Source organism: Abramis brama (genome assembly GCF_963993115.1).
Source record: "Abramis brama genome assembly, chromosome: 7".
Classification (NCBI taxonomy): Eukaryota; Metazoa; Chordata; class Actinopteri; order Cypriniformes; family Leuciscidae; genus Abramis; species Abramis brama.
The window spans coordinates 14,104,044-14,127,883 of NC_139969.1; the positions used below are offsets into that span (position 1 = coordinate 14,104,044).

At 36.8% G+C, this 23,840-nt stretch overlaps 3 protein-coding genes across 3 annotated transcripts; 1 reads left to right on the forward strand and 2 right to left on the reverse strand.

The window, feature by feature from the left end:
- Positions 1-240: 240 nt before the first annotated feature.
- Positions 241-14,002, reverse strand: copa (COPI coat complex subunit alpha). The gene is made up of 29 exons (XM_084120096.1): positions 13,769-14,002; positions 13,215-13,328; positions 13,063-13,136; positions 12,359-12,439; positions 12,191-12,267; positions 11,485-11,594; positions 9,342-9,451; positions 9,117-9,216; positions 8,339-8,557; positions 8,110-8,260; positions 7,938-8,004; positions 7,776-7,851; positions 7,613-7,695; positions 6,794-7,019; positions 6,506-6,644; positions 6,239-6,401; positions 5,822-5,968; positions 5,545-5,734; positions 4,219-4,314; positions 4,051-4,139; positions 3,839-3,962; positions 3,628-3,717; positions 3,285-3,391; positions 3,037-3,186; positions 2,061-2,384; positions 1,868-1,978; positions 1,620-1,781; positions 764-958; positions 241-581 (listed from the first exon to the last, which is right to left on the reverse strand). Exons 1-29 carry the CDS (start codon positions 13,806-13,808, stop codon positions 522-524), a joined length of 3,675 nt encoding a protein of 1,224 aa, XP_083976222.1. The 5' UTR covers positions 13,809-14,002; the 3' UTR covers positions 241-521.
- An 813-nt stretch (positions 14,003-14,815) lies between these two features.
- On the reverse strand, positions 14,816-19,141 carry pex19 (peroxisomal biogenesis factor 19). Its single transcript, XM_084121068.1, has 8 exons — positions 19,065-19,141; positions 18,538-18,626; positions 18,231-18,393; positions 18,048-18,133; positions 16,807-16,980; positions 16,496-16,654; positions 16,240-16,284; positions 14,816-16,158 (listed from the first exon to the last, which is right to left on the reverse strand). Exons 1-8 carry the CDS (start codon positions 19,123-19,125, stop codon positions 16,072-16,074), a joined length of 864 nt encoding a protein of 287 aa, XP_083977194.1. The 5' UTR covers positions 19,126-19,141; the 3' UTR covers positions 14,816-16,071.
- Positions 19,142-19,583: 442 nt separating this feature from the next.
- Positions 19,584-23,770, forward strand: tspan37 (tetraspanin 37). Its single transcript, XM_084119920.1, has 7 exons — positions 19,584-19,812; positions 20,373-20,561; positions 20,676-20,750; positions 20,833-20,931; positions 21,005-21,157; positions 22,391-22,474; positions 22,565-23,770. Exons 1-7 carry the CDS (start codon positions 19,753-19,755, stop codon positions 22,640-22,642), a joined length of 738 nt encoding a protein of 245 aa, XP_083976046.1. The 5' UTR covers positions 19,584-19,752; the 3' UTR covers positions 22,643-23,770.
- Positions 23,771-23,840: the final 70 nt, after the last annotated feature.

Below are 23,840 nucleotides of genomic sequence, written 5' to 3' on the forward strand. Positions count from 1 at the left end.
TGTTTTAATTTTAAGGTAGTAATTTTATGTCATTTTTATTAAAAAACAACAACAACGTCTACATAGTTTTAGCTATTTTAGTACTTTAACTTAAACAAAAATTAGAAATTCCTGAGCCTTTTCCAAAATTGTATTTAAAGTTTTAAAAAATATATTTTTTTTCTTCAAGTAATATATTTTTTTAATAGTTTTAGTTAACGATAATCACCCTACATGGAGAAAAAAATAAGTGGTCAAACATTTGATCACCAGAATTTTATTTCAATATTTGAAACTTTTTTCACTGATTGACAGGGTCACAGATGTACAATTAGTTATTTAGATTAATGAAACGCAAGAATACAGACTGTAGAGACCTTCGATATATAATAGAAAGGACAGTCACAGAGAGATTAGTCACATAAGGTATTTTCTAGAATTTTCTGATCTCAAAGGTGTTGTTACTTCATCTTATAAAGGAAAAGTACATATGAGAGAAAACAGAGCGCATTTATTTTCATCCATGCTTACGCAATGCATGTTCAACGGAACTGCAGTGGGCTGACACGCAGTCCAATCACATCTTTACCAATCTCGGTTACCTAAAAAAAACAGGAGAGAGACAGCCAATGAAATGGACACTTTATAGCACCGCATGATGAGATAAACCATTGAACAAGGGGAAAAGTAAAGTTGCCTTCTCACTTATTGAAAACATAAGACTTTCTCCCTTCAATAAACCAACACTTATTAAACACTGACATTACAAAGGCTTAGAACTAACCTGTGTGACCCTGCAGACCTCTCCTTTGTATTTGGGGCAGTAGCAGGCTCCAGACAGGGGACATTTCTCTACTGGCCGCCCACGGTACAGGGGAGTGTAGGAGGCGGCGCAGATGTCAAAGGGATTGTGGGGGTCGTAGTTCAGTTGGTGAGCATCTGTCAGGCTCTTCTCACATGCTGCAAGAATCTTTCGTGTCTGAGTAAGTAAAGACGGGGAACAACAGGTTATGAATAGCAGATAATGTACACATTGGGATTGTGTTGTCAAAAATATTGATCTTGACAGATATTGACACCAAAAGCGTGCGCATCACTGAGCTATATAAAAGTTGTGCTCTCATAAAGCTGCCTCAAACAGATCAAAAGTCAAAATTTAACTTCTTTTTCGTGGCTTTTTGCACTTTAACGGTCAAAAACATACATCTGTATGGAAGTATATATATATGGTAGTTTTCCCCATGGTATCAAAAATGGTATCAAATACCGAAATTATCGTATTAATGTTTGAAATTCCAGTATTGTGACAAAACTACATAAAAAAAACACGACACGATTGGATGTTTAATGTAATTTAACTGAATTACCCTAATAAAAATTGTGGATCATAAAAAAAACCCCCAAAAAACATTTTAGCATTCATCTTAGATCTAAGGTCAAGGGCTTGAAAAACATTCCTATTTACCAATCATTTCCCTTCTAATATTATTTTTCCATTTTACTAATTTTTGCATCAGTGGTTCTCAGGCCCACTAGGGGGCCTCATCACACTTCCAAAGGGGCCACAAGATAGTTTAAATATATTAAGTAGTAATATTTTGTAATAATTGAAAATGACAAAACAAGCATTATTTGTTTACCTGTTGTGCCACTTCTGGTTTGGGGCCCAGCTCAAGCAGACGGCGAGCAAAACCCGCTGCTGTTTTGAAGTTACGCAGTTTGAAGAAAAGATTGAGAGCTGTTCTCAATACCAAAACCATGTGGACAGGTTGCAGACTGCAGTGTGTGAAATATGCTGCCATCTAAAACACACAAAAAAGACATTTTAATGTACATTAATACAATCTTAAATCTATAGATTTTAATGTTTGAAAAGAAATGCACCTACCTCACAAAGTCTCTTTTGTTGTTCGAGACTGTCTTTAGGAAGTTTCTTCCTCTCTGTTTCCATGGTGAGGCCAACAATATACTCCCTACAGATAGTGATCAGCTGCTGTGCCTAAGTGAAAGTAAAGAGAATGTTTATTACTCGAACCCTACAAAAACCCTGATAAAAGTACTCATGTTGAATCACAACACACCTCTGCGATCTCTTGTTTGTTGTCAACCACAAGCAGTGGTACGGAGAGAAGAATGGCTCTGAAACGATCGACCGCATCTTCAAAGCGTCCTGCTGTGGTCAGCTGATAGCACTGCTGCAGGCGTGAAATGAGATCAGCGAGACGCAGACCCACCGCTGGCAGACCCCCTTTAGCCCCGCTGTCCTTCCAGTTCCTATGGGGGTAACTGTGCAAGGAGGGCAGAGACGGCAGGCCCAGGTAACAGGTGCGGCCACGGGACAGAGTTTGCATAAAAAGCTGCTTATAGGGTCCAAACTGAACCACACCAACTTGGTCATGTAGTAACTGTGGAAAAGAGAATGAAATGCATTAGAGACAGCAGAAAAACATCTGGCACATTTCAGTTTTGTAGTTTAGGCGCATCACTATATATTCCTTCCTACCAGTGATATATTACAATATAAATATTTTGTTTAATATTTTTATTAAAAAAAATATATATATTTATTTTTTTATTTATATTATATTTATTTGCTCAAAAATACAGAAAAAAACAGTAATATTGTGAAATATTATAACTATTTATAATAATGGTTTTCCATTTTAATATACTTTAAAAATAATTTATTTCTGTGATGCAAATCTGAATTTCAGTGTCACATGATCCTTTAGAAATTCTTATATGCTGATTTATTATCAATGTATAAAAAAGAAAAAAAAAGAACAGCATTTATTTAAAATAGAAATCTTCTGTAACAGTATATTCTACCGTACAAAAGTTTGAGGTCAGTAATTTTTTTCTTTCTTTAAAAAAAGAAAAATAATTACTACTTGTATTCAGCAAGCATGTGTTAAATTGATAAAAAGTGATAGTAAAGATTTATATTGTTCGAAAATATTTTTATTTTGAATAAATGTATATATAAATTAAATAAAAGCAATTCAAATTTTCCCCCAAGATTGTGCAGCCCTAATCATTTTTGTGAGATCCTTTTACCCTCATAGCAGTCTCAAAAGAGCCAGCCAACATGTGATCCACAGCCAGCTGAGAGTTGTTGCACCACATCTGGGTGGGGCTTGTGCCCTTGGTAGGCGGCACAAAGAAACCATCGCCCTCTGCACCACCTCCTCCAACAGAAGGTACATCCTATTGGTTAAAGGAAAGACAACAAGATGAGGTTACTTAAGATCTAGTTTCATTTACAGACAGAGCTGATTTTTATTGCAGTTTTAGACAAAACTTACCAGTTCTGGTGGGAGATCCAGATCTTCTTCAACCTCCCATCCTCCTCCCTCATCTTTCCCAATAGCTCCCTCATCGCCCAGTCCCTCTTGAGCATCCATGAATCCATCTGAGGAGAGCATGATAGATGATTGTTTAGATCGTAAGACTGTGGGTGTAGGTGGTCGTCAGGGTGTTGCTATAGTGTTCTAGAGTGCTAAAGTGTTCTGGGTGGATTATTAAAACTTTATAGTTATAGTTATCGTCCTTGGTATGAACAGCCCTTAAGTATGGTTTGGGTTCTTGCTTCAAAAATATTGTCTTATTGCAGAACAGGTTTTTACTATAAAATACTAGAGTAAATACCTTCATCCAGATGAAGCTCTGCATCTTCTCCCCAGCCTTCATCTCCTGGAGCATCCATGTCCAGGTCAGCAACCATCTGCCCTGCTCGTCCTATCCAAACATACACAACAATTCATGCTGTTATTCTTCAAAAATTAGATCCATCCAACTTTATAAATCCAGGTAACACATTGTAAATGAGTATGAGCATCTAAAAAAAACAGTCTGTCACCTTTGGCAGCAATGGCTCCCTCGAAGAAGCCCTTGGAGACGGTTAGCAGAGGCCAGTTAGTGTCCAAGGGGTTGATGGGAGGTGGCGGCTGCAACAGCTGAGCATTGGAGTCTACCTCTGGCACCTGTACATGAACCCACCGTTCAATCATTCTGCGGAATCATTCATCAGCGAATATGTGCATCTCTGTTAGTAATGAGAATAGATCATACCATTTCTTTTTCCAGGTCAAAGGTCTCCTTCAGGGCTTCAGCTTCCTCATCCATCCCATGAGTGGCAGCAGTCAGGTAAGCCAGAGACTCTGAGAATGAATGTGATACATTTTCATTAAATAAATAGCATTAAAACAATCATATGAATGAAAATGTGACAGCACTCACTCTGTCCACAGTTCTTCAGGATCCGCACACGCTCGCTGACGTCACCCAGGTAAAGAGCACCTTGGTAGTGTCCACTCATGTCCTTTCTTATCTCAGCTGTAATAAATCATTCAAACATCATTCAAACAATCCACAGGAATTAATTCTAAAAGTCTTATTCAAAAGTCTGGGGTCACTAAGATTTTTTTTGTTGTTGAAATAAGTTCATACCTTTATTCAGCAAGGATGCTTTAAACTGATTAAAAGACATGTATAATGCTACAAAACATTTTATTTCAAATAAATGCTGTTCTTTGAACTTTCTGTTTAACAAATAATCCTTAAAAAAAATATTAAGGCCTTGATATACTTCAAGCATAATCGAAGAATTTCGAACAAAATTAGGCCAAAACGAAGTTCGTTTAGGAGTTCGAAAAGTTTGCTCTGGCTGGTAAACACCTTCGAACTACCATTGGTCCAAGGCGATTACATTATAGGTAGATGCACTCTGGGGCTCCGCCCTCTTTGATGTGGAAATCTTCTCCAGTTCATTTCCTCTGTTGAGTCCGTCAAGGTCAGACATCCGCAAATGAAAAACACTGGAGAGCTGCTTTATAGTAGAAATTGAAGTGCGATTCTAATTGTAAGCCACACTGACACAGTTTTTCATGTTTAATACTGTAAAGCTGTTTGGTTTAAATGTTTTGCTATATAAATAAACATGACTTTACTTGACTGAAGTGCAGAATTGCAGAGCTTGTGCAAACATCCACATCGTGTTTAAAAGCAGTTTATACAGCTTTCTTAATTGCTGTTTTCTCACTGCTGTCATTTTTGTTGTGCATTTATTTTGTCATTGAGAGGAAACACGAAACACATTAACATTCATCTACACACCGCTTTTAGGGAGTCTGGATGTTCGATAACAGTACACCGCTGCAAAGGTATATCACTATCAGGGCCTTTACGGTTTCCACAAAAATACTAAGCAGCACAACTGTTTTCAACATTGATAATAATGAGAATTGTTTCTTGAGCAGCAAATCAGCATATTAGAATGATTTCTGAAGGATTATGTGACACTGAAGACTGAGGTAAATACTGCTGAAAATTCAGCTTTGCCATCACAGGAATAAATTACAATTTAAAATATATTAAAATTGAAAACAGCTTATTTAAATTGTAATATTTAACAACATAACAGTTTTAGCTGTATTTTTGTTTAAATAAACACAGCCTTATTAAACATACAAGACTTCTTTCAAAAACCTAAAAAAAAACAAAACAAATTCTTACCATCCCCAAATCTTTGAATGGTAATTTACAGCTATTTTCATCGTCACTCACCTATCTTCATCATCTTCCTGAGCTTGGCCAGGTTTCCAGTGATGAGGTACAGGAAGGTGAGCTTGTCGAAGTTCTTGGTTCTCTGGTAGCACATCTCCACCACCTGGTGATGGCCCTGTAGAAGCGCAGCCTCGCCGAGACGCTCCCAGCAGCTTCGTTCATCCAGGGCTTTTGCAGCCTCCAGCGCCACCTGCAGGAACAAACAAATCAAAAATAAACACCTGTTCAGGCAAAAGTATTGAAGCCTTCAACCTCCATAAATATCACTAAAGTATACCTCGATGTTTCCACACTCCAGTGCCAGGCTGAAACGGGTCTTCTCATCTTTGACGAAGTGCAGCGCAACCTCGGGGTAACCTTTCTTCTGTAGGTAAGCAATGATGGACTGACCAACCAGTTTAGCATTACGCACCATATGAAGAACCTGAGGGTGTTGGGTAGAAGAAGAAAAAAAGTCATTGAAAGGCAAATCTGAATGTGCAAAATGACTGACAGGCAGAGTTCTTGACAAAAAAAAAAAAAAGTCTCAGGGACATCTGTCAGATAATAGGAATATTTCATTTGTGGCATTTAAAAAATAATAATTAAAAGTTAAAATGGAAAATTAAAAATGTAATACAATTAGAAAACAAAATTGAAATAAAATAAAACAAATAAAATAAAACAAGTCTCATGGCTGAAAATACACACTAACCTCCTCGTATTTGCGATTGACCAGAGCCAGTTTAAAACGGTACTCGGTGGGGTCAATATTTAGCACTCGTGGTCTGCACTCACGATCCAGGCAGTACACACTGTTGCCCCTGACTCTTGTCACATAGATGGGTAGATCCAATGTACGGATTATACCATGATCACTGAGAAAAAAAAAATGGAATATGAATAACATGCCATTATCAGGTTAGGCAAAAACAGTATGGTTTTCTTAATGGAGTTGTGTCTCAGGCTATTGGAGCTTTACCCGGAGGTGAGAGCATATTTGATATGGTTGGAGGTGGTGTAGATGAAGACTTCGTTTTCGGCCCAGGCGCCACTCTTCACTCTGATGTTCTCATGGATGTTACATAGGCTCTCTAACTTCTTGTTGCAGATCATGATGGCTGAACAAGCAAGAGCAGAGGGTCAGATGTGCATGACATGATGTGGGATTATTTTGTTTGTTACAAGGCAAAAATGCTTGAACAACCCTTAAGGGTGGAGATTTTTGATATGCTGAAGCCTATACAACCAATTTTTGAGTTTGCAGTACCGTGTTTGGCCAGCAGGGCTACATGGTTGGCATCTGAACTCCACACCACATATTTGACTTTAGCAATTTTAACCGTGGCAAGGGAGCGCTTCTGCTGCACATCAAACAGCGTGACTCCATCAGCATCACGCAGCAGCAGTGACCCAGTTCCAGCATAAAAGATCTCCTCACAGCTTGGTACCTGGACCTTCTTCACAATCTCGTTCTTCAGGTTCTTTATCAGGAGCTGTGGTGAGACAAAAAAAAGGTGTTTGAGTACATGGTCATAACTCCTTTATTTAATGCTGCAAGGATGACACATTTTTGCACAAGCTCCATATATTTTACCTCCTTGTGATTTTCTAAAGCTTTTACTTGTCTTGCTAAACAGGACTACAGAGGTTGTCAGGAACATTAAATGTCATGTCAAAAAAAAAAAAAAAAAAAAAAAATCTACTCACTAATCCGCTTTTACAGGCTCGTTGACTTTATACTTGCACTCTTGCAAACTATTTTAACTCAAATTAAAATGTTTTTAATCAATGTCTGAGAGAGTCAGAAGCTTAATGGTGTTGAAGTCATGCAACCGTGGTGTAGTTTGTTTATAGCCTACGTTTAGCTTTTTACTTCTGGCAGTTGTATTTATGCTTCAAAATTCATAAAAGTTGTTCAAACTTTTCACAGAGTTTATTTTCAGCAATAATCCAAAAGCCAATGGAAAAATCCTATTAGGTTTTGTCGAGGGATCCAGGATGTTGCTAACTTCTGGGATGGCCTACAAAAATAAGTCAATGCTGCAATACTCTTTTCTTTTAGATAAATTTAGCTTGATTCACTTACTGAGTGCATGCGGTCAAGAACGGCAAACCGGTTCCTGGCCACCCAAACTGCAGTCAGACCAGAGGAGCGCTTTCCCTCAGGAGCTGAAAACAGGCAGAAGAATTTAACATTTTGTATTGCACATTGGATTAAGGACTTCTAAAGAGAAAAGATCAAATGTTACCATCAGGATTCTGGGAGTCGCTCTCTCTGGGAATGGAGTATAGATCATATGTGCTGTTTTCCAGGTTAGTAGCTCTCTGGAGGGGAAAGAGGAAGAAATGCACAAGTACAAAAAAGCACCTTGATTTAATTGAGCAGACTAAAAAGATTCTACAATACTCACAGTGCACAACAGCACAGCATTTTCTGCGGGGTTGTAGGACATGCTGAACACTGGGAATTTGGATCCACTGCGAATATAAAAGAAACCGTTCAACTGAAAAGTTCAAACCTGTTGTAGGTGCACATTTAGGGTCTTCAAACTCAAAGTAGAAAAGACACTGAAATTCACAAACCTGCGTAGCTGCATGACGGCTGTATCCTTGCTGCTGTTGAAGTCGAGCTGACGCAGGAAGCGATCCTTCACATAGTACAACATGTTACCATACACGGCGTAAGCTGGACGTTCTCTTTCCAGTTTAAACACCAGCATCCCACTGTCATGGCCTGAGAAGTTACGAATAACACGTTAATGCATATCATGTCATCGCCAAAACCATTCGACTGTTATTAACAGTAACCTACCAGCAGCAAACAGGTTGAGGTTGGGGTGAGCACCCAGCACCCAGAAACGGTCGTGATCTCTACGAAAGGTTTGGACGCCAGTCCTCTTGGACATGTCCCACACACGGATGCTCTTGTCCTCAGAGTTGGACAGGATGAGCTCCTGACGAGGGTGAAACACCGCACAGGACACATTGTTGTAGTGCCCCCGACAGGTGTCTAACTCCCACGCTTTAGACTCTAGAAGAAGGGATAATTTACAAAACAAAATAATGTAACCAAATTTTTCCACATTTTATTCATTATATCAGACGGGAACCGCCAGGGAACTCTGTGATTGGTGGTCCAGCTGTGAAATTACAGAGGGCCAAGCCATAGCAAGTCAATGAGAGACTAATTTCAAATGACAGAAAAATGACGCATACCACTCGCTGTGAGGAACTCGATCAGGGAAAATAAAAGGCTGATAAGATAGCTAGTGCTATTCGCTAAGGAAACTGCAAGCAACATTGCTGAAGAGGACATTGTTGCTAATTTATTATCCACGCCATTTTCAAGATTAACTTTTAAAGAAAAGCTGTTAATTGGACCAGAGCTTAATTTTGTGCAGAAAGCCAAAGCTTTTTAAAGCATTTCAACCACAGCAATTAAGCGAAACCCCTGGATGACAGCATCTATCAAGAAGCTAAAGCTTTACTGCTGGAATTGTTATTTAAAATCGAAAAGGTTAAGTGACTGATATTATTCTGCCCACTGTTTTATATGTAAAGCTTTAGTTATTTTGCAGAGTTACACGTACCGTTCATCCTCCAGATTTTGACCTGCCGGTCATCTGCTCCTGACACAATTAGAGGCATGCTGGGATGGAAGGCTGCCCAGTTTACACCTCGATCGTGACCCTGAGACCAGAGCAAGAGAACACAAACTTTTATTCAAGCAAACAACAAAACTGATTTGACAACAAAACTGATTTGACCACAAATCACACTTTACAGCACCAAGACCACTACAACCATATTCTTACCTCCAGAACATGTTTCACAACAGCATCAGAGGCCCCAAACAGGTCAACACCAGAGATGCCACGCACCTCCGTGTCTACAGCACCCGGAGACAGGTTCTTCTTTCTCAGACCTGGAAGCAACATTTACAGTCCGACACGCACATGGGACCCATTTGAAAATTACACAGGATCACCCACATACCAGGGAGGGAAAACAGAGGAACAACATTAAAACTGCTACTCAAAGACACATGATATGTGAGACAGCAAACACACAAACATTTTGTTGGGCTGCTAAACATTCGCAGGTGCTCGAGAACACAAACACAACATATGTCCTCCATTAGGTCTAAACCTGAGTAAAGGAAGTATAGTAAACTTCACCACCAGACTAACAGCAAAGACAACAATCAAAACAGAACAGCACAGTTTAAATGTGATCACAGAGCTCAAAATCACTTCAGATTGGGTTTGATGCATGTAAATCAATGACAGGGAGGTGATTGGCTTAACTCAGGTCAGGACGCAGAGAAAAGGAAAGGAGAGCAGGATGTGCGTCTATAATCTCAGCACTCCAAATGTCTGCTAAATGAATAAAAGCCCAACAAAAGCTGCACCAGAAACCAATGTACAGATGTGGATGTTTCCAGAGGGGCATAGGAGCTGTACAGGAAGAGAGCAGGGATGGAACTGACTGGTGGATTGATGGGGTGGAGCGTGTCCAAATGTTCTCTGGAGGGGCGTTGGATGTTAGAGGAGCGAGAAAGACTCCAGTTAAGTCATGCATTTGTTATTGCATATTTTAATGCAGTATGCATGGCTTCAATCATGCATTCATGTTGTGTTAAGAGTCAATTTAAAGATTAAATGACAGATCTATGTTCATGTTACTGGTCTAAAAGTTGATGCATCAACTTGGAGGTAATGCAAATTAATAAAATTGTATAACTTTTATTGTATATAAATTGGGTATTTAAAAAATTAAATAAAATGTATATATATAAAAAAAAACTTTTCTAGTTATTTTATGCGTTAAATTTTTTGTTGGGTTAAAAATAAATAAAAACTGTTTTTTTTAAATCGAATATTGCCTTCAAATATTGTTAGGACAATGGGGGACTTTGGGGTGAAAAAGGCTGAGAACCACTGTTAAATTCAAGAAAATTCAAGAAGAATTATTAGTTTTCAATACCTAATACAATTACATTGCATGTATTTGTATTATCCATGCAGTAACATATTCATTTAATATTTTATGTGAAGGGAAAATAGGCAGAGAAAGAACTTGTGTTAAGGCTTTAAACTTGTGTATAGTGTTAAGGAATGAGTATTTGTTCTCAGTCAGTGCAGACAGCAGTGGTTTTAAAGGTTAATGAGCAAGAAAGAGGTTCAGAACAATGAAAGCAAAAGACACAGACATTGACAACATCACTAAAACATGCAGAATCTCAAAAACACCTCTCACATTCAACTTTCCTTGAATAAGACTTTTTGAGCCTTTATTTTAAGTGTTTCATGAATTGTTTGTTCCATGTAAACATCACCTCTCAGTGATTTGGTCATCTCAACATCACTATTTAAATGGATAGTTCACCCAAAAATTAAAATTGTCGTCATCATTTACTCACCCTCAAGCTGTTCCAAACCTGTATGAGTTTGTTTCTTTTGTTGAACACAAAAGAAGATATTTTAAAGAACGTTGGTAACCAGACAGTTGACAGCACCCATTGACTTCCATAGTAAAAAAAAGAAATACTATGGAGGTCACTGGGTTCCATCAACTGTCTGGTTACCAACGTTCTTTAAAATATCTTCTTTTGTGTTCAACAGAAGAAAGAAACTCTTACAGGTTTGGAACAACATGGGGTTGAGTAAGTAATGACAACATTTTCAATTTTGGGTGAACCATCCCTTTAATCTTCCCAAAAATAACACAAAAAAAAAAAAAAAAAAAAAAAGTATTGAATCACTAGACAAATGCTTGATGCATGAGTGTGAGAAGTGTTTTTGCTTCAAGCCCACAGAGTTTTGTTCTGTACACACTGTAGAGAGAGGACATGAGGAAGAGTATGCCATTAGGCAGCCTCTATCTTCCTCCATCCTCTCTCCATTCCCACCTCCCCAGCCTTCCCAAAACACTCAATCCTGTCCCAAGCCTCCTCACCGGAAATATCCCACACGCGCACAGTCTGATCCAGGCTGGCCGACACCACCAGGTCCTCAGAGGGATGGAACTGAGCGCACATCACATAGTGATTATGCCCCGTCAGCACACTACAGAGAAGAGACAGCACAGAGAACATGAACAACTCAGTTTCACTTAGCTACAGGTAATAATAGTGTTGCTCAGGTCAAACTATTTGTTTTTAAAAGGGGTGAGCATTTTCAGGTAATTTTTGTACATGAAATTTAGCTTTTGGTTTTATTCGCAAAAGTTACATCATTAATAATGGTTCCAAAATAGGTTAATTTCAATATCCTAATAATTAAGTGAATTAATTAAATTTGGTAACACTATTTCGATGGTCTATTTTAGACAATTAAAAAAGTGTAAGTGACTTTGCAACTTGTCAACTACCTATCAATCATATGAGTATTAGTAGACTGTCTGCTTAATATCTGCTCACATTTTATTTTGATGTTCCCCCAGCAGACATTCTACTATAAGTAACTACATGTCAACTTATTCTACTAACCCGAACACCTGACTCGCTACTAATACTCTAATCAAAGTTAGATGCGGTGTAGTTGCAAAGTTCCTTATAAATAATTAGCAGAATGTCTAAAGTGGGTTATCGGAATTAAGTGGAACCAAAAATTCTTGATTACTTGTGCAAATCCACTAGTTCATGAGCCGTCTAAAGACTCACCAGACACATGTTCTGGACTGCCAGTTCCAAATGCGAATGGTCTGATCATCTGAAGCACTCAGGATCCAGGGATACTCCTGAAAAAGACAGCTAGAAGTTAGTCTATTGTAAACATTATTAAAATAATTATTAAAGAGCATCATAAAGTTGGATGCGAGTAGGGCTCACATGATGGAAGAATGTGGTACGAATGTAGTCAAGATGTCCAAGCAGAGTGAAAAGACACCGACGCAGCTTGTAGTTCCACACCTAATAATCAGAGTCAAATAACTGTCAGTACATCAAAACATGTGAGAAAAACTCAGTAACATTTTACAAGAGAGGTCCGGTCTCTATATATATATATATATATATATATATATATATATATATATATATATATATAAATTGTAATGACTGGCTTTCGGTAACGCATCGTTTTGCTTCAGAAGGCCTTTATTAACCCCCCTGGAGCCGTCTGGATTACTTTTATGATGGATGGGTGGATGCTCTTTTTTGGGCTACAAAAACAAGGTACCATTCACTCCCATTATATAGCTGGGAAGAGCCAGAATATATATATTTTTTTTAAATATAACTCCTATTGAGTTTGGCTGAAAGAAGAAAGTCATATACACCTAGGATTTCTTGAGGGTGAGTAAATTATGGAATAAATTTTCATTTTTGAGTGAACTAATAAAATTAAAAAGTAAGTTCATGTTTGCTCAGGTCCATTAACTGATAAAACACACTAAAATGTAACAAATGTTTTAGAAATGTTCTTCATTGGTAGTAACAAATTGAAACTCTAACCGACTCCATCCAACTATTAAGTAGCAGTGGCCAGGTGACAAATTTCTCAAACAACAGTACTGAGAATGAAGCAAGCAAACCTTGATCTTGTAGTCATCTCCTCCCGACACAAACAGTGGCTGCTGCTTATGGAAGTCAATACCTCTGACTGGACCTAAATGAATTCACATCATCATTAGATCGCAGAATAAATGACAGGAGGCAATGAAATAGTTGATCGGCTGTTTCATACCATCATGCTCGTCAAACTTGTCGATAAGAGTGCACATGCGATAGTCCCACAGCTGGATGACGCCGTTGTGCAGACTAGCGAGAATCCAGGGCCGTTTCGGGTGGAAACTCAGCCCTACAGAAAAAGACAAAACAATCAATTCAGCTATTTATTAATATAAAGACAGTCAGGTCAACAAGATGGTATTATGAGAACATAATCACATTGACATTAATTTAACCCTATTATTATTCCTTTATAAATTATAACAATCTGGTCAAGATAATGAATTCAGCGCGTTCTCAACGAAACAAAAATACAAAAAACATCAGAGAAGAGAATATTTACTGCAACGTCTGAATGGCTAACAACAAATACTAGCGTTGTGCTAACGCCGAATGACATAAGTTACAGTATTCAGCACGATTTTAATTGAATGCTTGCTGAAAAAGACAGTGGATTATATTCAACAAAGATTAAGAATAGACGCAAATCAGACAAACGAACATAAAGAGAAACATAATAATTGCATTAAAAAGCAGTCAAGGGAAGTTAGCCAGAGCCAGATATCTTACCTTTCACCCGGGCCGACTTTGTCTCGAATTTGGTCAACATTTCCACTGACAATAATAACCGAATAGGAATGCGTTATGTATGTAGATGTAGATCAGTTTACGTTCATTTAAATCCTAAAACATCCCCCGTTAGGAAGGGATTATGCGTGTAGGATTCTGCGGCTCCACTTCCGTAGCTGACACGTCTACTCAATCCACAGCACTCAACCCGGGCCGTGGCGTGTTCCCGTGCGCGAACAAATAAAGTTTGATGATTCAAATGCCAACATCACAAAGTCCACGTCATGAAGCCTTTGTCATCTGCGTTTTAAAAAGATGAAAAACGCATTTTTATCAGTCAGTCACTTGACAGACCACTGTCAATAAACGTTAATAATAATCAGGAACACTGCGTGTATAAGTAAACAATAGTATATTGCATTGTTCTTTGTTGCGGTTTTAGTCATCATGGTGGTTGTTTCCATAATTTTGCCATATTATTAGTTCCAATGTTTATTATAACTTAAAATAAATTATCACATTATTCTAGAGACAGAAAATACTACTTTACAATTCCGGTCGCTAGTGTCGAAGCAATTTTTTTTTACACATTTCACCTGTAACTTTGGAAATAATCCAACATTTGAATGCTGTCCCACTATTTGTTTCATTGAATCAAGATATTAGAAGATTAAATAAGGATTTCGGTAAAAACACAAACTACTATTAAAGTCAAATTATTTTTATGATAAATTGGTTGGTGCATAATACGTAACGTATTCGTGATCAAACGTAACGTAATCATCATAATGACGTATTCATTCACAGCAGATCTAAGTATTTACCCACATAGACACTCCATACATCATATAAAACGGCCATAAACAAACCACAAAATGTCCAAAGGTTACCTCCTTGCTGGTTATTATTTTTTTAAAGTGTTAAAGCCACTAAAAATGTAAAATGGTTAGAATATAAATTAACAACCATAGACAATTGTGTGTAATCAATGGTCTTAGTTTCATTTGATATGTGACTGGAATAAAATCGAGCAGGCAAAGAATAATGTGAGTTTATAACATTTATTAGACTTTCATGTAGTGAAAATACCAATGAACTGTACATTTAAGGGAATATTGATGAGCTGATTTAAGTGCTTGGGTGTTTGAGCAACCCCTGAGTGTTGTAACCAATGGATATTTTTGTCCTGTTCATCATACCTATTATATCCTCCTCATATTGGCCAGATAATACCATACTACATATAACCAACGACATGTGTCAAGAAAGCAAGTCAACTATCAGTTCCATACTCGATCCTGTGAAAGGATCCCACTTCCAGGCATTCAAACCTGTTTGCAAAAGAAGCCTGTAAACATCCCCTCAAAAGCATATGACTACAAAATGTAACCTTTTTTTCAGGTATCCTGGGATTTAAGGTGATGTTCTTTGAGTGTTAAAACAGAGTATTAATTTTGAACTATGAAACAATATTATTTTAATCAAGGCAAATTAGGACTATTATTATGACAATAGCACATCACATAGAGGCACCACCACAGGAATGATGGGAATGATATAGATCTACATGGCAATTCACTACTCCAAACTGATCTATATGCAGACAGATCCATTAGAAGATATAATTTTTCCACTCAAACACAAATGCAGCCTATGTTTGACACAATGAAATTATGGATATATTATGAACCTGGATCTGAAGTGCCAGCAGTTAGTTTTTTTATTTTTATTCATCTTAATCTGAGAGATTCATTTGTCACTGAATAGTTTTCAAATCACAGAAATGAAACTAATGATATAGTATGAGAATAGAATAGATATTACACTTTATTTTAAAATGATTTCATCAATCCGATGAAAGCTATTTGTAGCCTCTGACCATTCTTCTGAGATTTTAAAAGTAAAATTAAACTGGAAATACTTTTCCCATCACTCCATGCATTCGTGTCTACTTATACAAAACACAATTCACCGCACAAGCGGTCAAATGTGCTTGAAGTAAATTCAGAAGACCTTGAATCTTTCTTACCAAGCTGTCGGCACACTTCACACTTGCTTCACTCAAAACATTACGAGCTGCTCTACAGTGACAACAGTAAATGGATTAGGGATGAATATGAAAAGAACCTCTGTGGACAAAAACTACAAGGTCAAATTAATGTAGTGAAGTTCACAGTTTCAGTGCAGACACAAAACAAACTCCTTTAAAAGCGGAGCATGATCCACTGTGTCCAATTCAGGTTCAGATAATTGGCTCCAAATTGTATAGTTTTTAAACATACATAAATTTGACCTCATTGAGATCACATGACTGAGCACTGCTCTGCTCCAGGAATCCCTTGTGCTCCAGGAAGGTGCAGAGCTTCTGGGTCAAAATTCAAGCCAGGAGGCTGAAAATATAAGAACAAACATTTTGATTATGTAAATGACATATCTATTGTAAAATAATAATAATAAAAAAAAATACTCACTGCCTCTCCAGCTAGCTCTTTTGGAGGTTGACCCAAGTCTTGCAGCTAAGGGTAAGACATTATTAACAAAATATTAACATTTCTGTTATGTAACATTTCTGAAAGGTTATATTAAGTTATATTATTATGTTTTTAAGTAAAAAGGGTACAAGAAAATGATTAAGTAATTCATACATATAAACAAACCTGAAAATATGGCTCTAAATCATTATAAAAATAAATGGATTACTCAATTTTAAAATTATATGTTTTTTACCTTTTGCATGAGTTCTAGAATGTTATCAAATGTGCTGTCTTTGTCTCCATCTTTCTCAAACTGGCTGCATATCTCTCCCATGATCTTGTACTGTTGCTCATACCGCATGAACTGGTCTGGGGGGAGGGACTGCCTGTTGCCCTCCAACCATTCAGGGTACTAAATGCAAATTGTGTGAAATTAGTAAGTAAGTAAGTAAATAAGTAAATATATATATATAGAGAGAGATTAAATGGAATGTGTTTGTTTTTAATTGATGATAGGACACTGGACACAGTAAGACAGTCAGGTAGATGCTGTAAACAACTCACCTTCTCCGTTATCTCTTTAAGCGAAGGATAGAGAACTTCTTTAGACAAAAGGTTCTGCATGATGGACTGCATAATTGGGAGAATATTGCCATCTTCTCCTCCTCCCTCCCCATTTTCATTCAATCCCAGGTTCTCCAAGGTCTTTACCAGATCATCTCCAGCTAGTCCTGCACTCTGCATTTAAAGGTAAAAGCAAGTGGTGCTCACTGCAGAGCCAAATGACATCTAGATCCCCCTCTCTGGACGTCATGGGTTGAGCTTGACCAAGTCCCACTCTACCTCTGTAGAACTAAGGGGTGGAGGGATAGGGTAATGGGTAGGATTAGGGTGTGGCTGGACCATCTAGCTCCACATATTACGTCCAGAGAGGGGGAGCTGGACTTCACGCTCCACCCATGGCTGACTTTTGTTTATCACATTTCTTTACATTTTTTCTGACATACATTACCTTTCAAGTTTGGGATCAGTAAGATATTTTTAGTTAATATTAATACTTTTATTCAGCAAAGATGTATTAAATTGATCAAAAGTGATATCAAGTACTTTATAATGTTACAATATATTTATATTTCAGATAAAAGCTGTCTTTTGGGGGTTCTAATCCGTCCTCATATAGTTTTTTTTACTCATTAAAATCAAAGATGTTCATCAATGATTGTATATCAAGAGCAGGGAACAGGGACAACAGAATTAAGTGATAGATTGACACGCTCGTCTGTGTGAAGAGTGCGCACGAGCCAAAAGAGAACATTCCGCCACTGATAACATTGGCAACGAACATTCAGCATGATTTCAAAAACAACAAATGACAGCCCTTAGATCGGCTCTTATTTAACACAAATGAACGTCAACTGGATATGTTTCATTTGCATTAGGCATATCCGTGCAGCAAGAGGTTTTTAAAAATGTGGTGAGGACAATATTGACCCTGGCAAAAAGTGGTGGGGACATTCCCCACCCACAAATTACACCTATGTGAAAAATAGTATCATGGTTTACATTTCATTCTTGTACATGTAAATCTGAAAACTGGAATAACGGCAGCTGAAAGCCATTACAGGAATAAATTCCATATATAAAAAATATAAAACAGTTATTTAAAATTGTGATTATACATTTACTGTATTTTAGAAAAAATATCGTACCGATCCCAAACTTTTGTAGTGTATCATTAAAACCATGTCACATCATTTCCTTGAATTAATTTACATTGCAATATGAGAAACTCAAAGTGGGTTTACCTGCAGGTTGTCTGCATTTTGCGCCAAACCACTAAGGGTCTCTTTAAGACAGGAGGTGAACTCTTGCTGTGAAGCTACATCTGTGCCTAAATTAAAAAAAATTATAATTTGTCAAAACAATTGGAATATAGGATAATAGTTAGTATATCTTCATCCAACAGTGCTCCATTTCAGATTACTCACCTACTTTACCTGCTGCCTCAGACAGCTTATGAAAATGTTGTAGAAGGTCAGGTTCTTCTTGCGCTAGCTCAGCCATGGCTTTCTCCCACTCCTCGCGTGCTTGATTGGCCATCTCACCATCAAAGAGAGTCTCAAAGAACTTACTGTCCTCCAGCAGAGGGGGCTGAGGATGAAATGAACAGAGGAAAAAATAAAAATTAACCGGCAACAATCATGAAACAAACTAACTGTAAAAGTGCTGGAAAATGTTGGAAAAAATCTGGTCACTACTCGAATTGCTATAAAAATGTAAAAACGTGTTTATTACCTTCTCGTCACTCGTACCTGCATCAGGGGCAGTGGGGGCCTCAGGGGCCATAGGGGGAACACTGGTCTTGTCGAAATCATCAAGAGCACCTGTAGTTGAGGTTGAGGAAACACTAACATTGGTGTACCAGAGGTATACGTGCATCAGTTTTGATTATATATAATCATGTGACTGATTTCATTACACGGCATGAATAGCAAAGTTGGCTAGTAAACATGCAGCTCCTAAAGCTCCGTTTAACTTCAAAACCCGGTTTGAACATAATTTACGAGTTTTTATGGGACCATCAAAGAGATAGACTGAGGATCTCTAATTAATTAAACGACGAACACTGTAATGTTTTCACATGCCTAAAAAAAGTACAATCACTGAGACAAGCATGAGCACATAGTAGCGGAGCAGCAACGGCACTGTGACAACCGCCTTCTAAACGCTAGTTCACTAAAGAGTAACATTACAAAAGGGCTCAAACATTCGCACATTTTAACTGTCGTTATTTTTATATTTAAGTCATCCTCAAAACTTACTGTCTAATAATTCGTCCAGTTCGCTGTCTGGAGCACCCTGATGGTCTGATGCTGACGCCATCTTGCTTCTCAATGACAAGACCAGCAAATTTGTCGCAAAATAATGACGTCCAATAAAAACATCTTTTGAAGTTTTGTGTGTGTGTGTGTGTGTGAGTGTGTGAATTTTTCAGATTTATTATATCAACATTTGAATATAACAATTGTGTTCGCGTTCAATAATAATTATGAGCATACCATTATTATCCTCGTGGTTATTAGTTTTTTTTAATGCGTTTTGAATATTTATTATTCCCAATTGTTAATAAATGTGTTCTACTTAAAAAGAATAATAAATGAAAATAAATAAATTTATATGATACCGTTTAAAGTAGACTTTAAAAAAATGTAGGCTAGCCTATATGTTGTAAAACACCACCAATTAATATCATATAAACGGAATTTATTTTTGAGGATTATTATTATGTGGCTTCGAGTGATACTTTATTTCCCTGGTACAGTGCCCCCTACTTGTTTACTAGATTCAGTGACTTCCGCAATTTTATCTGGTTTCGATTTTTATATCCTTCAAATCATATCAGTGTTCGTCACTGTTGAGGTTGAACTGGACCGAGAGACCTTGAGAGAACCGCGTTTTAAATATGTGTGTATAGATTACGCGTTCACGCGAATCGATTAAAGCAGAGCCATGGCTCTAAGGAGAAGAGCTTTCGGAATTGTTCTTAAAATTGCTTCTCTTATTTTATCGGTGAGTTTAGGCAGCATATCATGCACTTGTTTGTTTCGTTTGTCATCATAATACTAATGCATTTGCCATAACTACTTATATATAATTGCATGTTTTCTCTAGAAGTGGCTTTGTATGTTGGTTTAAAACACACATTTTATGAATGGCCTTTTTGAGAATTCTATAATCCAAGCTAAATTTCAATAGCATCATATTTTTGTAATAGCTGTATGGTAAATAAGTAAACAATACAGGCAAGGGTCAACAATGATGGAGGTAGATTTAAAATGATTTTTGAAATTGTGTTCTTAAATGCCCTGGGAAATATTAAAGTGTAACAACTAGCCTTGGATGTAGCCTATTATATAGGCCTACACCTTGTGTAATATGTATAGGCAACAGTAGGCAATAGGAGTGTTACTACAGTGAAAAGAAAAAAAAATAGAAAAAGATGTGTTTTTCTAAAACAGTGACATGACTGCTCACATGTACAGCACATGACAAGAAATGGTGTTTAGGAAATACATCTGCTGTTTTGTTTCCTCTTGTTTTTAAATTCCTTCGTTCTTTACTTTGTCTAGCTGGCTGGGATTACAGGTCTGGGTGGTTCATTCTTGCTGCATAAATACAGAGATTACAGTATGTTCTTTAGCAGCTTTCATATAATTCTCCCTGCACTGCTGGCTGTTGTCGGAGGAGCCATCCTCCTTATCAGTGGAAGCATTGGCTGTCTGGTGTCCAACAAAAAATCTTCATGTCTACACGGATTGGTGAGATGGAAAAAAACCTTGTATTTTTATGAAATAAAAACAGGACTGAATAATAATAATTTACTCATAAGAATGAGGTGTGGTGTTCATATTTGTATATTTCTTGTCTTTCAGTTTGTGTATTTTCTCATTATTGTGTTTTGCGTTGTGGTTACTACTGCAGCATTGGCATACACTCATAAAGGGAAGGTAACTGGAATTTTAAGTTACTTGGCTTTAAAAAAGTGTATTTCACTGAAACGGTTTTAATATTAAATTACATCTTTTTTAGCTCGATGTGGACTTGGCTCCCCTTAAAGATGTGTTTCAGAACTACAGTGGTAATAGCCAAGATCCTGATACCAAAGCAGTAAATGCCCTTCAGTGTGAGGTATTTGCACAGAAATCTTTAGGATTTCTATGTGTTTGGTAAAATTAGATTGTAACACTTTTTTTTGTTACAGTTGCGGTGTTGTGGTGTTTACAACTACACAGACTGGTTAGAAACACCCTGGTTTAATCACAGTAGAAAATACGAAGTTCCTCTAAGCTGCTGCAACAAAAACTTTCACGACTGCAATGGGACTTTAGACTCACCCCTGCTTCTCTATAATGAGGTACAGACACTAATTACATTTCAGCATTTTAATATTTTTTATATTTTTTATATTCTCCTGCTAGACTTACAGCTTACAGCTAAGGCTCTACCATTATGTTAAAGTTGGCATTAAATGAAAATTCAAATGCATTTTCTAAATGCATGTTAAATATCTTGTTGTGAATGATTCATTCATGTATGTTTCTTTTTCTTTTTTCTTTTTTTTTGTTGTCACAACTGGACCTTCCGGTCCAATCAACAACCGATGCATAGAATAAAGCCCCCACCCTATATTTTGTCCTTTTTAAGGCCTGTTCACACCAAGAACGATAACTAAACAATAACTAACCCTAACAATAACTATATCACCATTCACACCAACGCACAATATTGTTCTGTTTATTCCAAGTGCGTGCTGCAGTTTTGTCGTCTGCTGATTTATATGCTCAAGTTCTGTAAAGCAGGATGGATTCTGATTGGCTGTCAATGTTTTTATCATTCATCAGCTGAAAATAGTTCTGAAAGTGATTCCAACGACATCGTTCCTCTGTGTGCCGTAATCATTATAGTTGTGGACTCTGCTATTCTTTTATATTTAGAATTTTTTTTAGAACTATATCATTACAGTTATCGTCCTTGGTGCGTACAAGCCTTTACAGTCAGATGTATGTCACAATATGGACAAAAAGACCGGTAAAAAACACAGTGTGCTTTGCACTCAGCGCGAAATAGACGCTTAGCGCCTCGTCACTGCTTCTGTTTTAAAAACGCGGTGCTCCCATTGAAAACTATTGGAAAAATGCGTTAGCCTGGATACATGGCCTAAGCGTCTGAACACCAGTCGGCGGGGCCTGTAATGCGACAATGTATAACTATTCGTCAATGTCATATGGAGGTAGTCATATGCATATGTATTTGCCCGTGTGACGACACAGATCCCGCAAAATCAAAATTAGCCATTTTTGGAGCTTGATTAAATATGATGAAATACTTGATAAAATGCTTTGTTTATAATGAGGATGACATTTTAAGCTATGAAACTTGCAGGATGTTTTGGTGCACAGAACTCTTATATGTCAAAAGATCAAGACAAATTTGATTTCTCATGTCATGACCCCTGTATTTTACCTGAAATATTTCTATTAAAAGGTTTAAAAATTAACAAATTACGCTTTATTTGTGAATTACTGTAAATTAGGTTTGCATATGAGCATTATAAGCCAGATTCAACATTGTTTTCTTTCTATTCTAGGGCTGTCAAAATAAAATTGAGGAGAAGTTACGACTTGTGTTGGACATCATCATGATGACTTCTTTAGTGGTTCTCTTTGTACTGGTGAGCTTTGTGACTTGAATTATAATTCATTTATTCCCCCCTGATCTTTTACAAGATTTATAATGTCATCTCTGACCCTTCCCTCATCAGGTAATGTCTTGGATTATAGTGGCACAGCTAATGGGACATCAACCCCCGCAAGAGTATCGAATCCTGGACAAAGAATAAAAGCCACTGTTAGAAATTATATCTTGCGACTTTTCTCATGAATGTGCACACAATGATTATATATACATACCGGTCAGAAGTTTGGAAACATTAGTATTTTTAATATTTTTGAAAAAGTCTCTTATGCCCATCAAGCCTGCATTTATTTGATCAAAAATACAGAAAACAGAAATATTGTGAAATATTATTACAATTTAAAATAATAGCTTTCAAATATAATTTATTTCTGTGATGCAAAACTGAATTTTCATCAGCCATTACTCAAATCTTCAGTGTCACATGATCCTTCAGAAATCATTCTCATATGCTGATTTGATACTCGGTTATTATCAGTTGTGCTGCTTAATAGTTTTTGGAACCTGTGATACTTTTTTCAGGATTCTTTGATAAAAAAGTTAAAAAGAACAGCATTTATTCAAAATAGAAATCTTTTCTAACAATTTAAATCTTTACTATCACTTTTTTTTTCAATTTAACACATACATGTACTTGCTGAATTTTTTTATTATTAATTTCTTAAAAAAATAAAAATAAATACGGACCCCAAACTTTTGAATGGTTAGTTTATATTGTTACAAAAGATTTCGATTTTAAATAAATGCTGTTCTTTTTTAAAACTTTTTTTATTCATCAAAGAATCCTGAAAAAGTATCACAGGTTATAAAAAAATATATTAACTGTTTCCAACATTGATAATAAAGCAGCATATTAGAATGATTTCTGGAGGATCATGTGACACTGAAGACTGGAGTAATGGCTGATGAAAATTCAGCTTTGCATCAAGTATATTAAAATAGAAAACCATTATTTCACAATATTACTGTTTTTTCTGTGTTTTTGATTAAATAAATGATCATAATGTTGATGAGCATAAGATACTATTTTCAGAAACATTAAAAATATTAATGTTTCCAAACTTTTGACCGGTACTGTATAGTGTATTATATATTTAATATTTCACTGTTACGAAATTCGAATCATTCTGATAATATCATCCAGTCAACGTTTTCCTAAATTTCAACATTAATCTAAAGTAGCCTTTTCACAATACCTGTTCTAAGAATATTTTATATGCACGCACAGCAATGGCGTTTTATTTTGCACAATAAATCTGTTATCTGAATCAAATGACTGGTTTTATTATAGTGACTGTTGATCTGTATAATGGATTATGGAAGTGGGAGGGGTTAAGACTTCC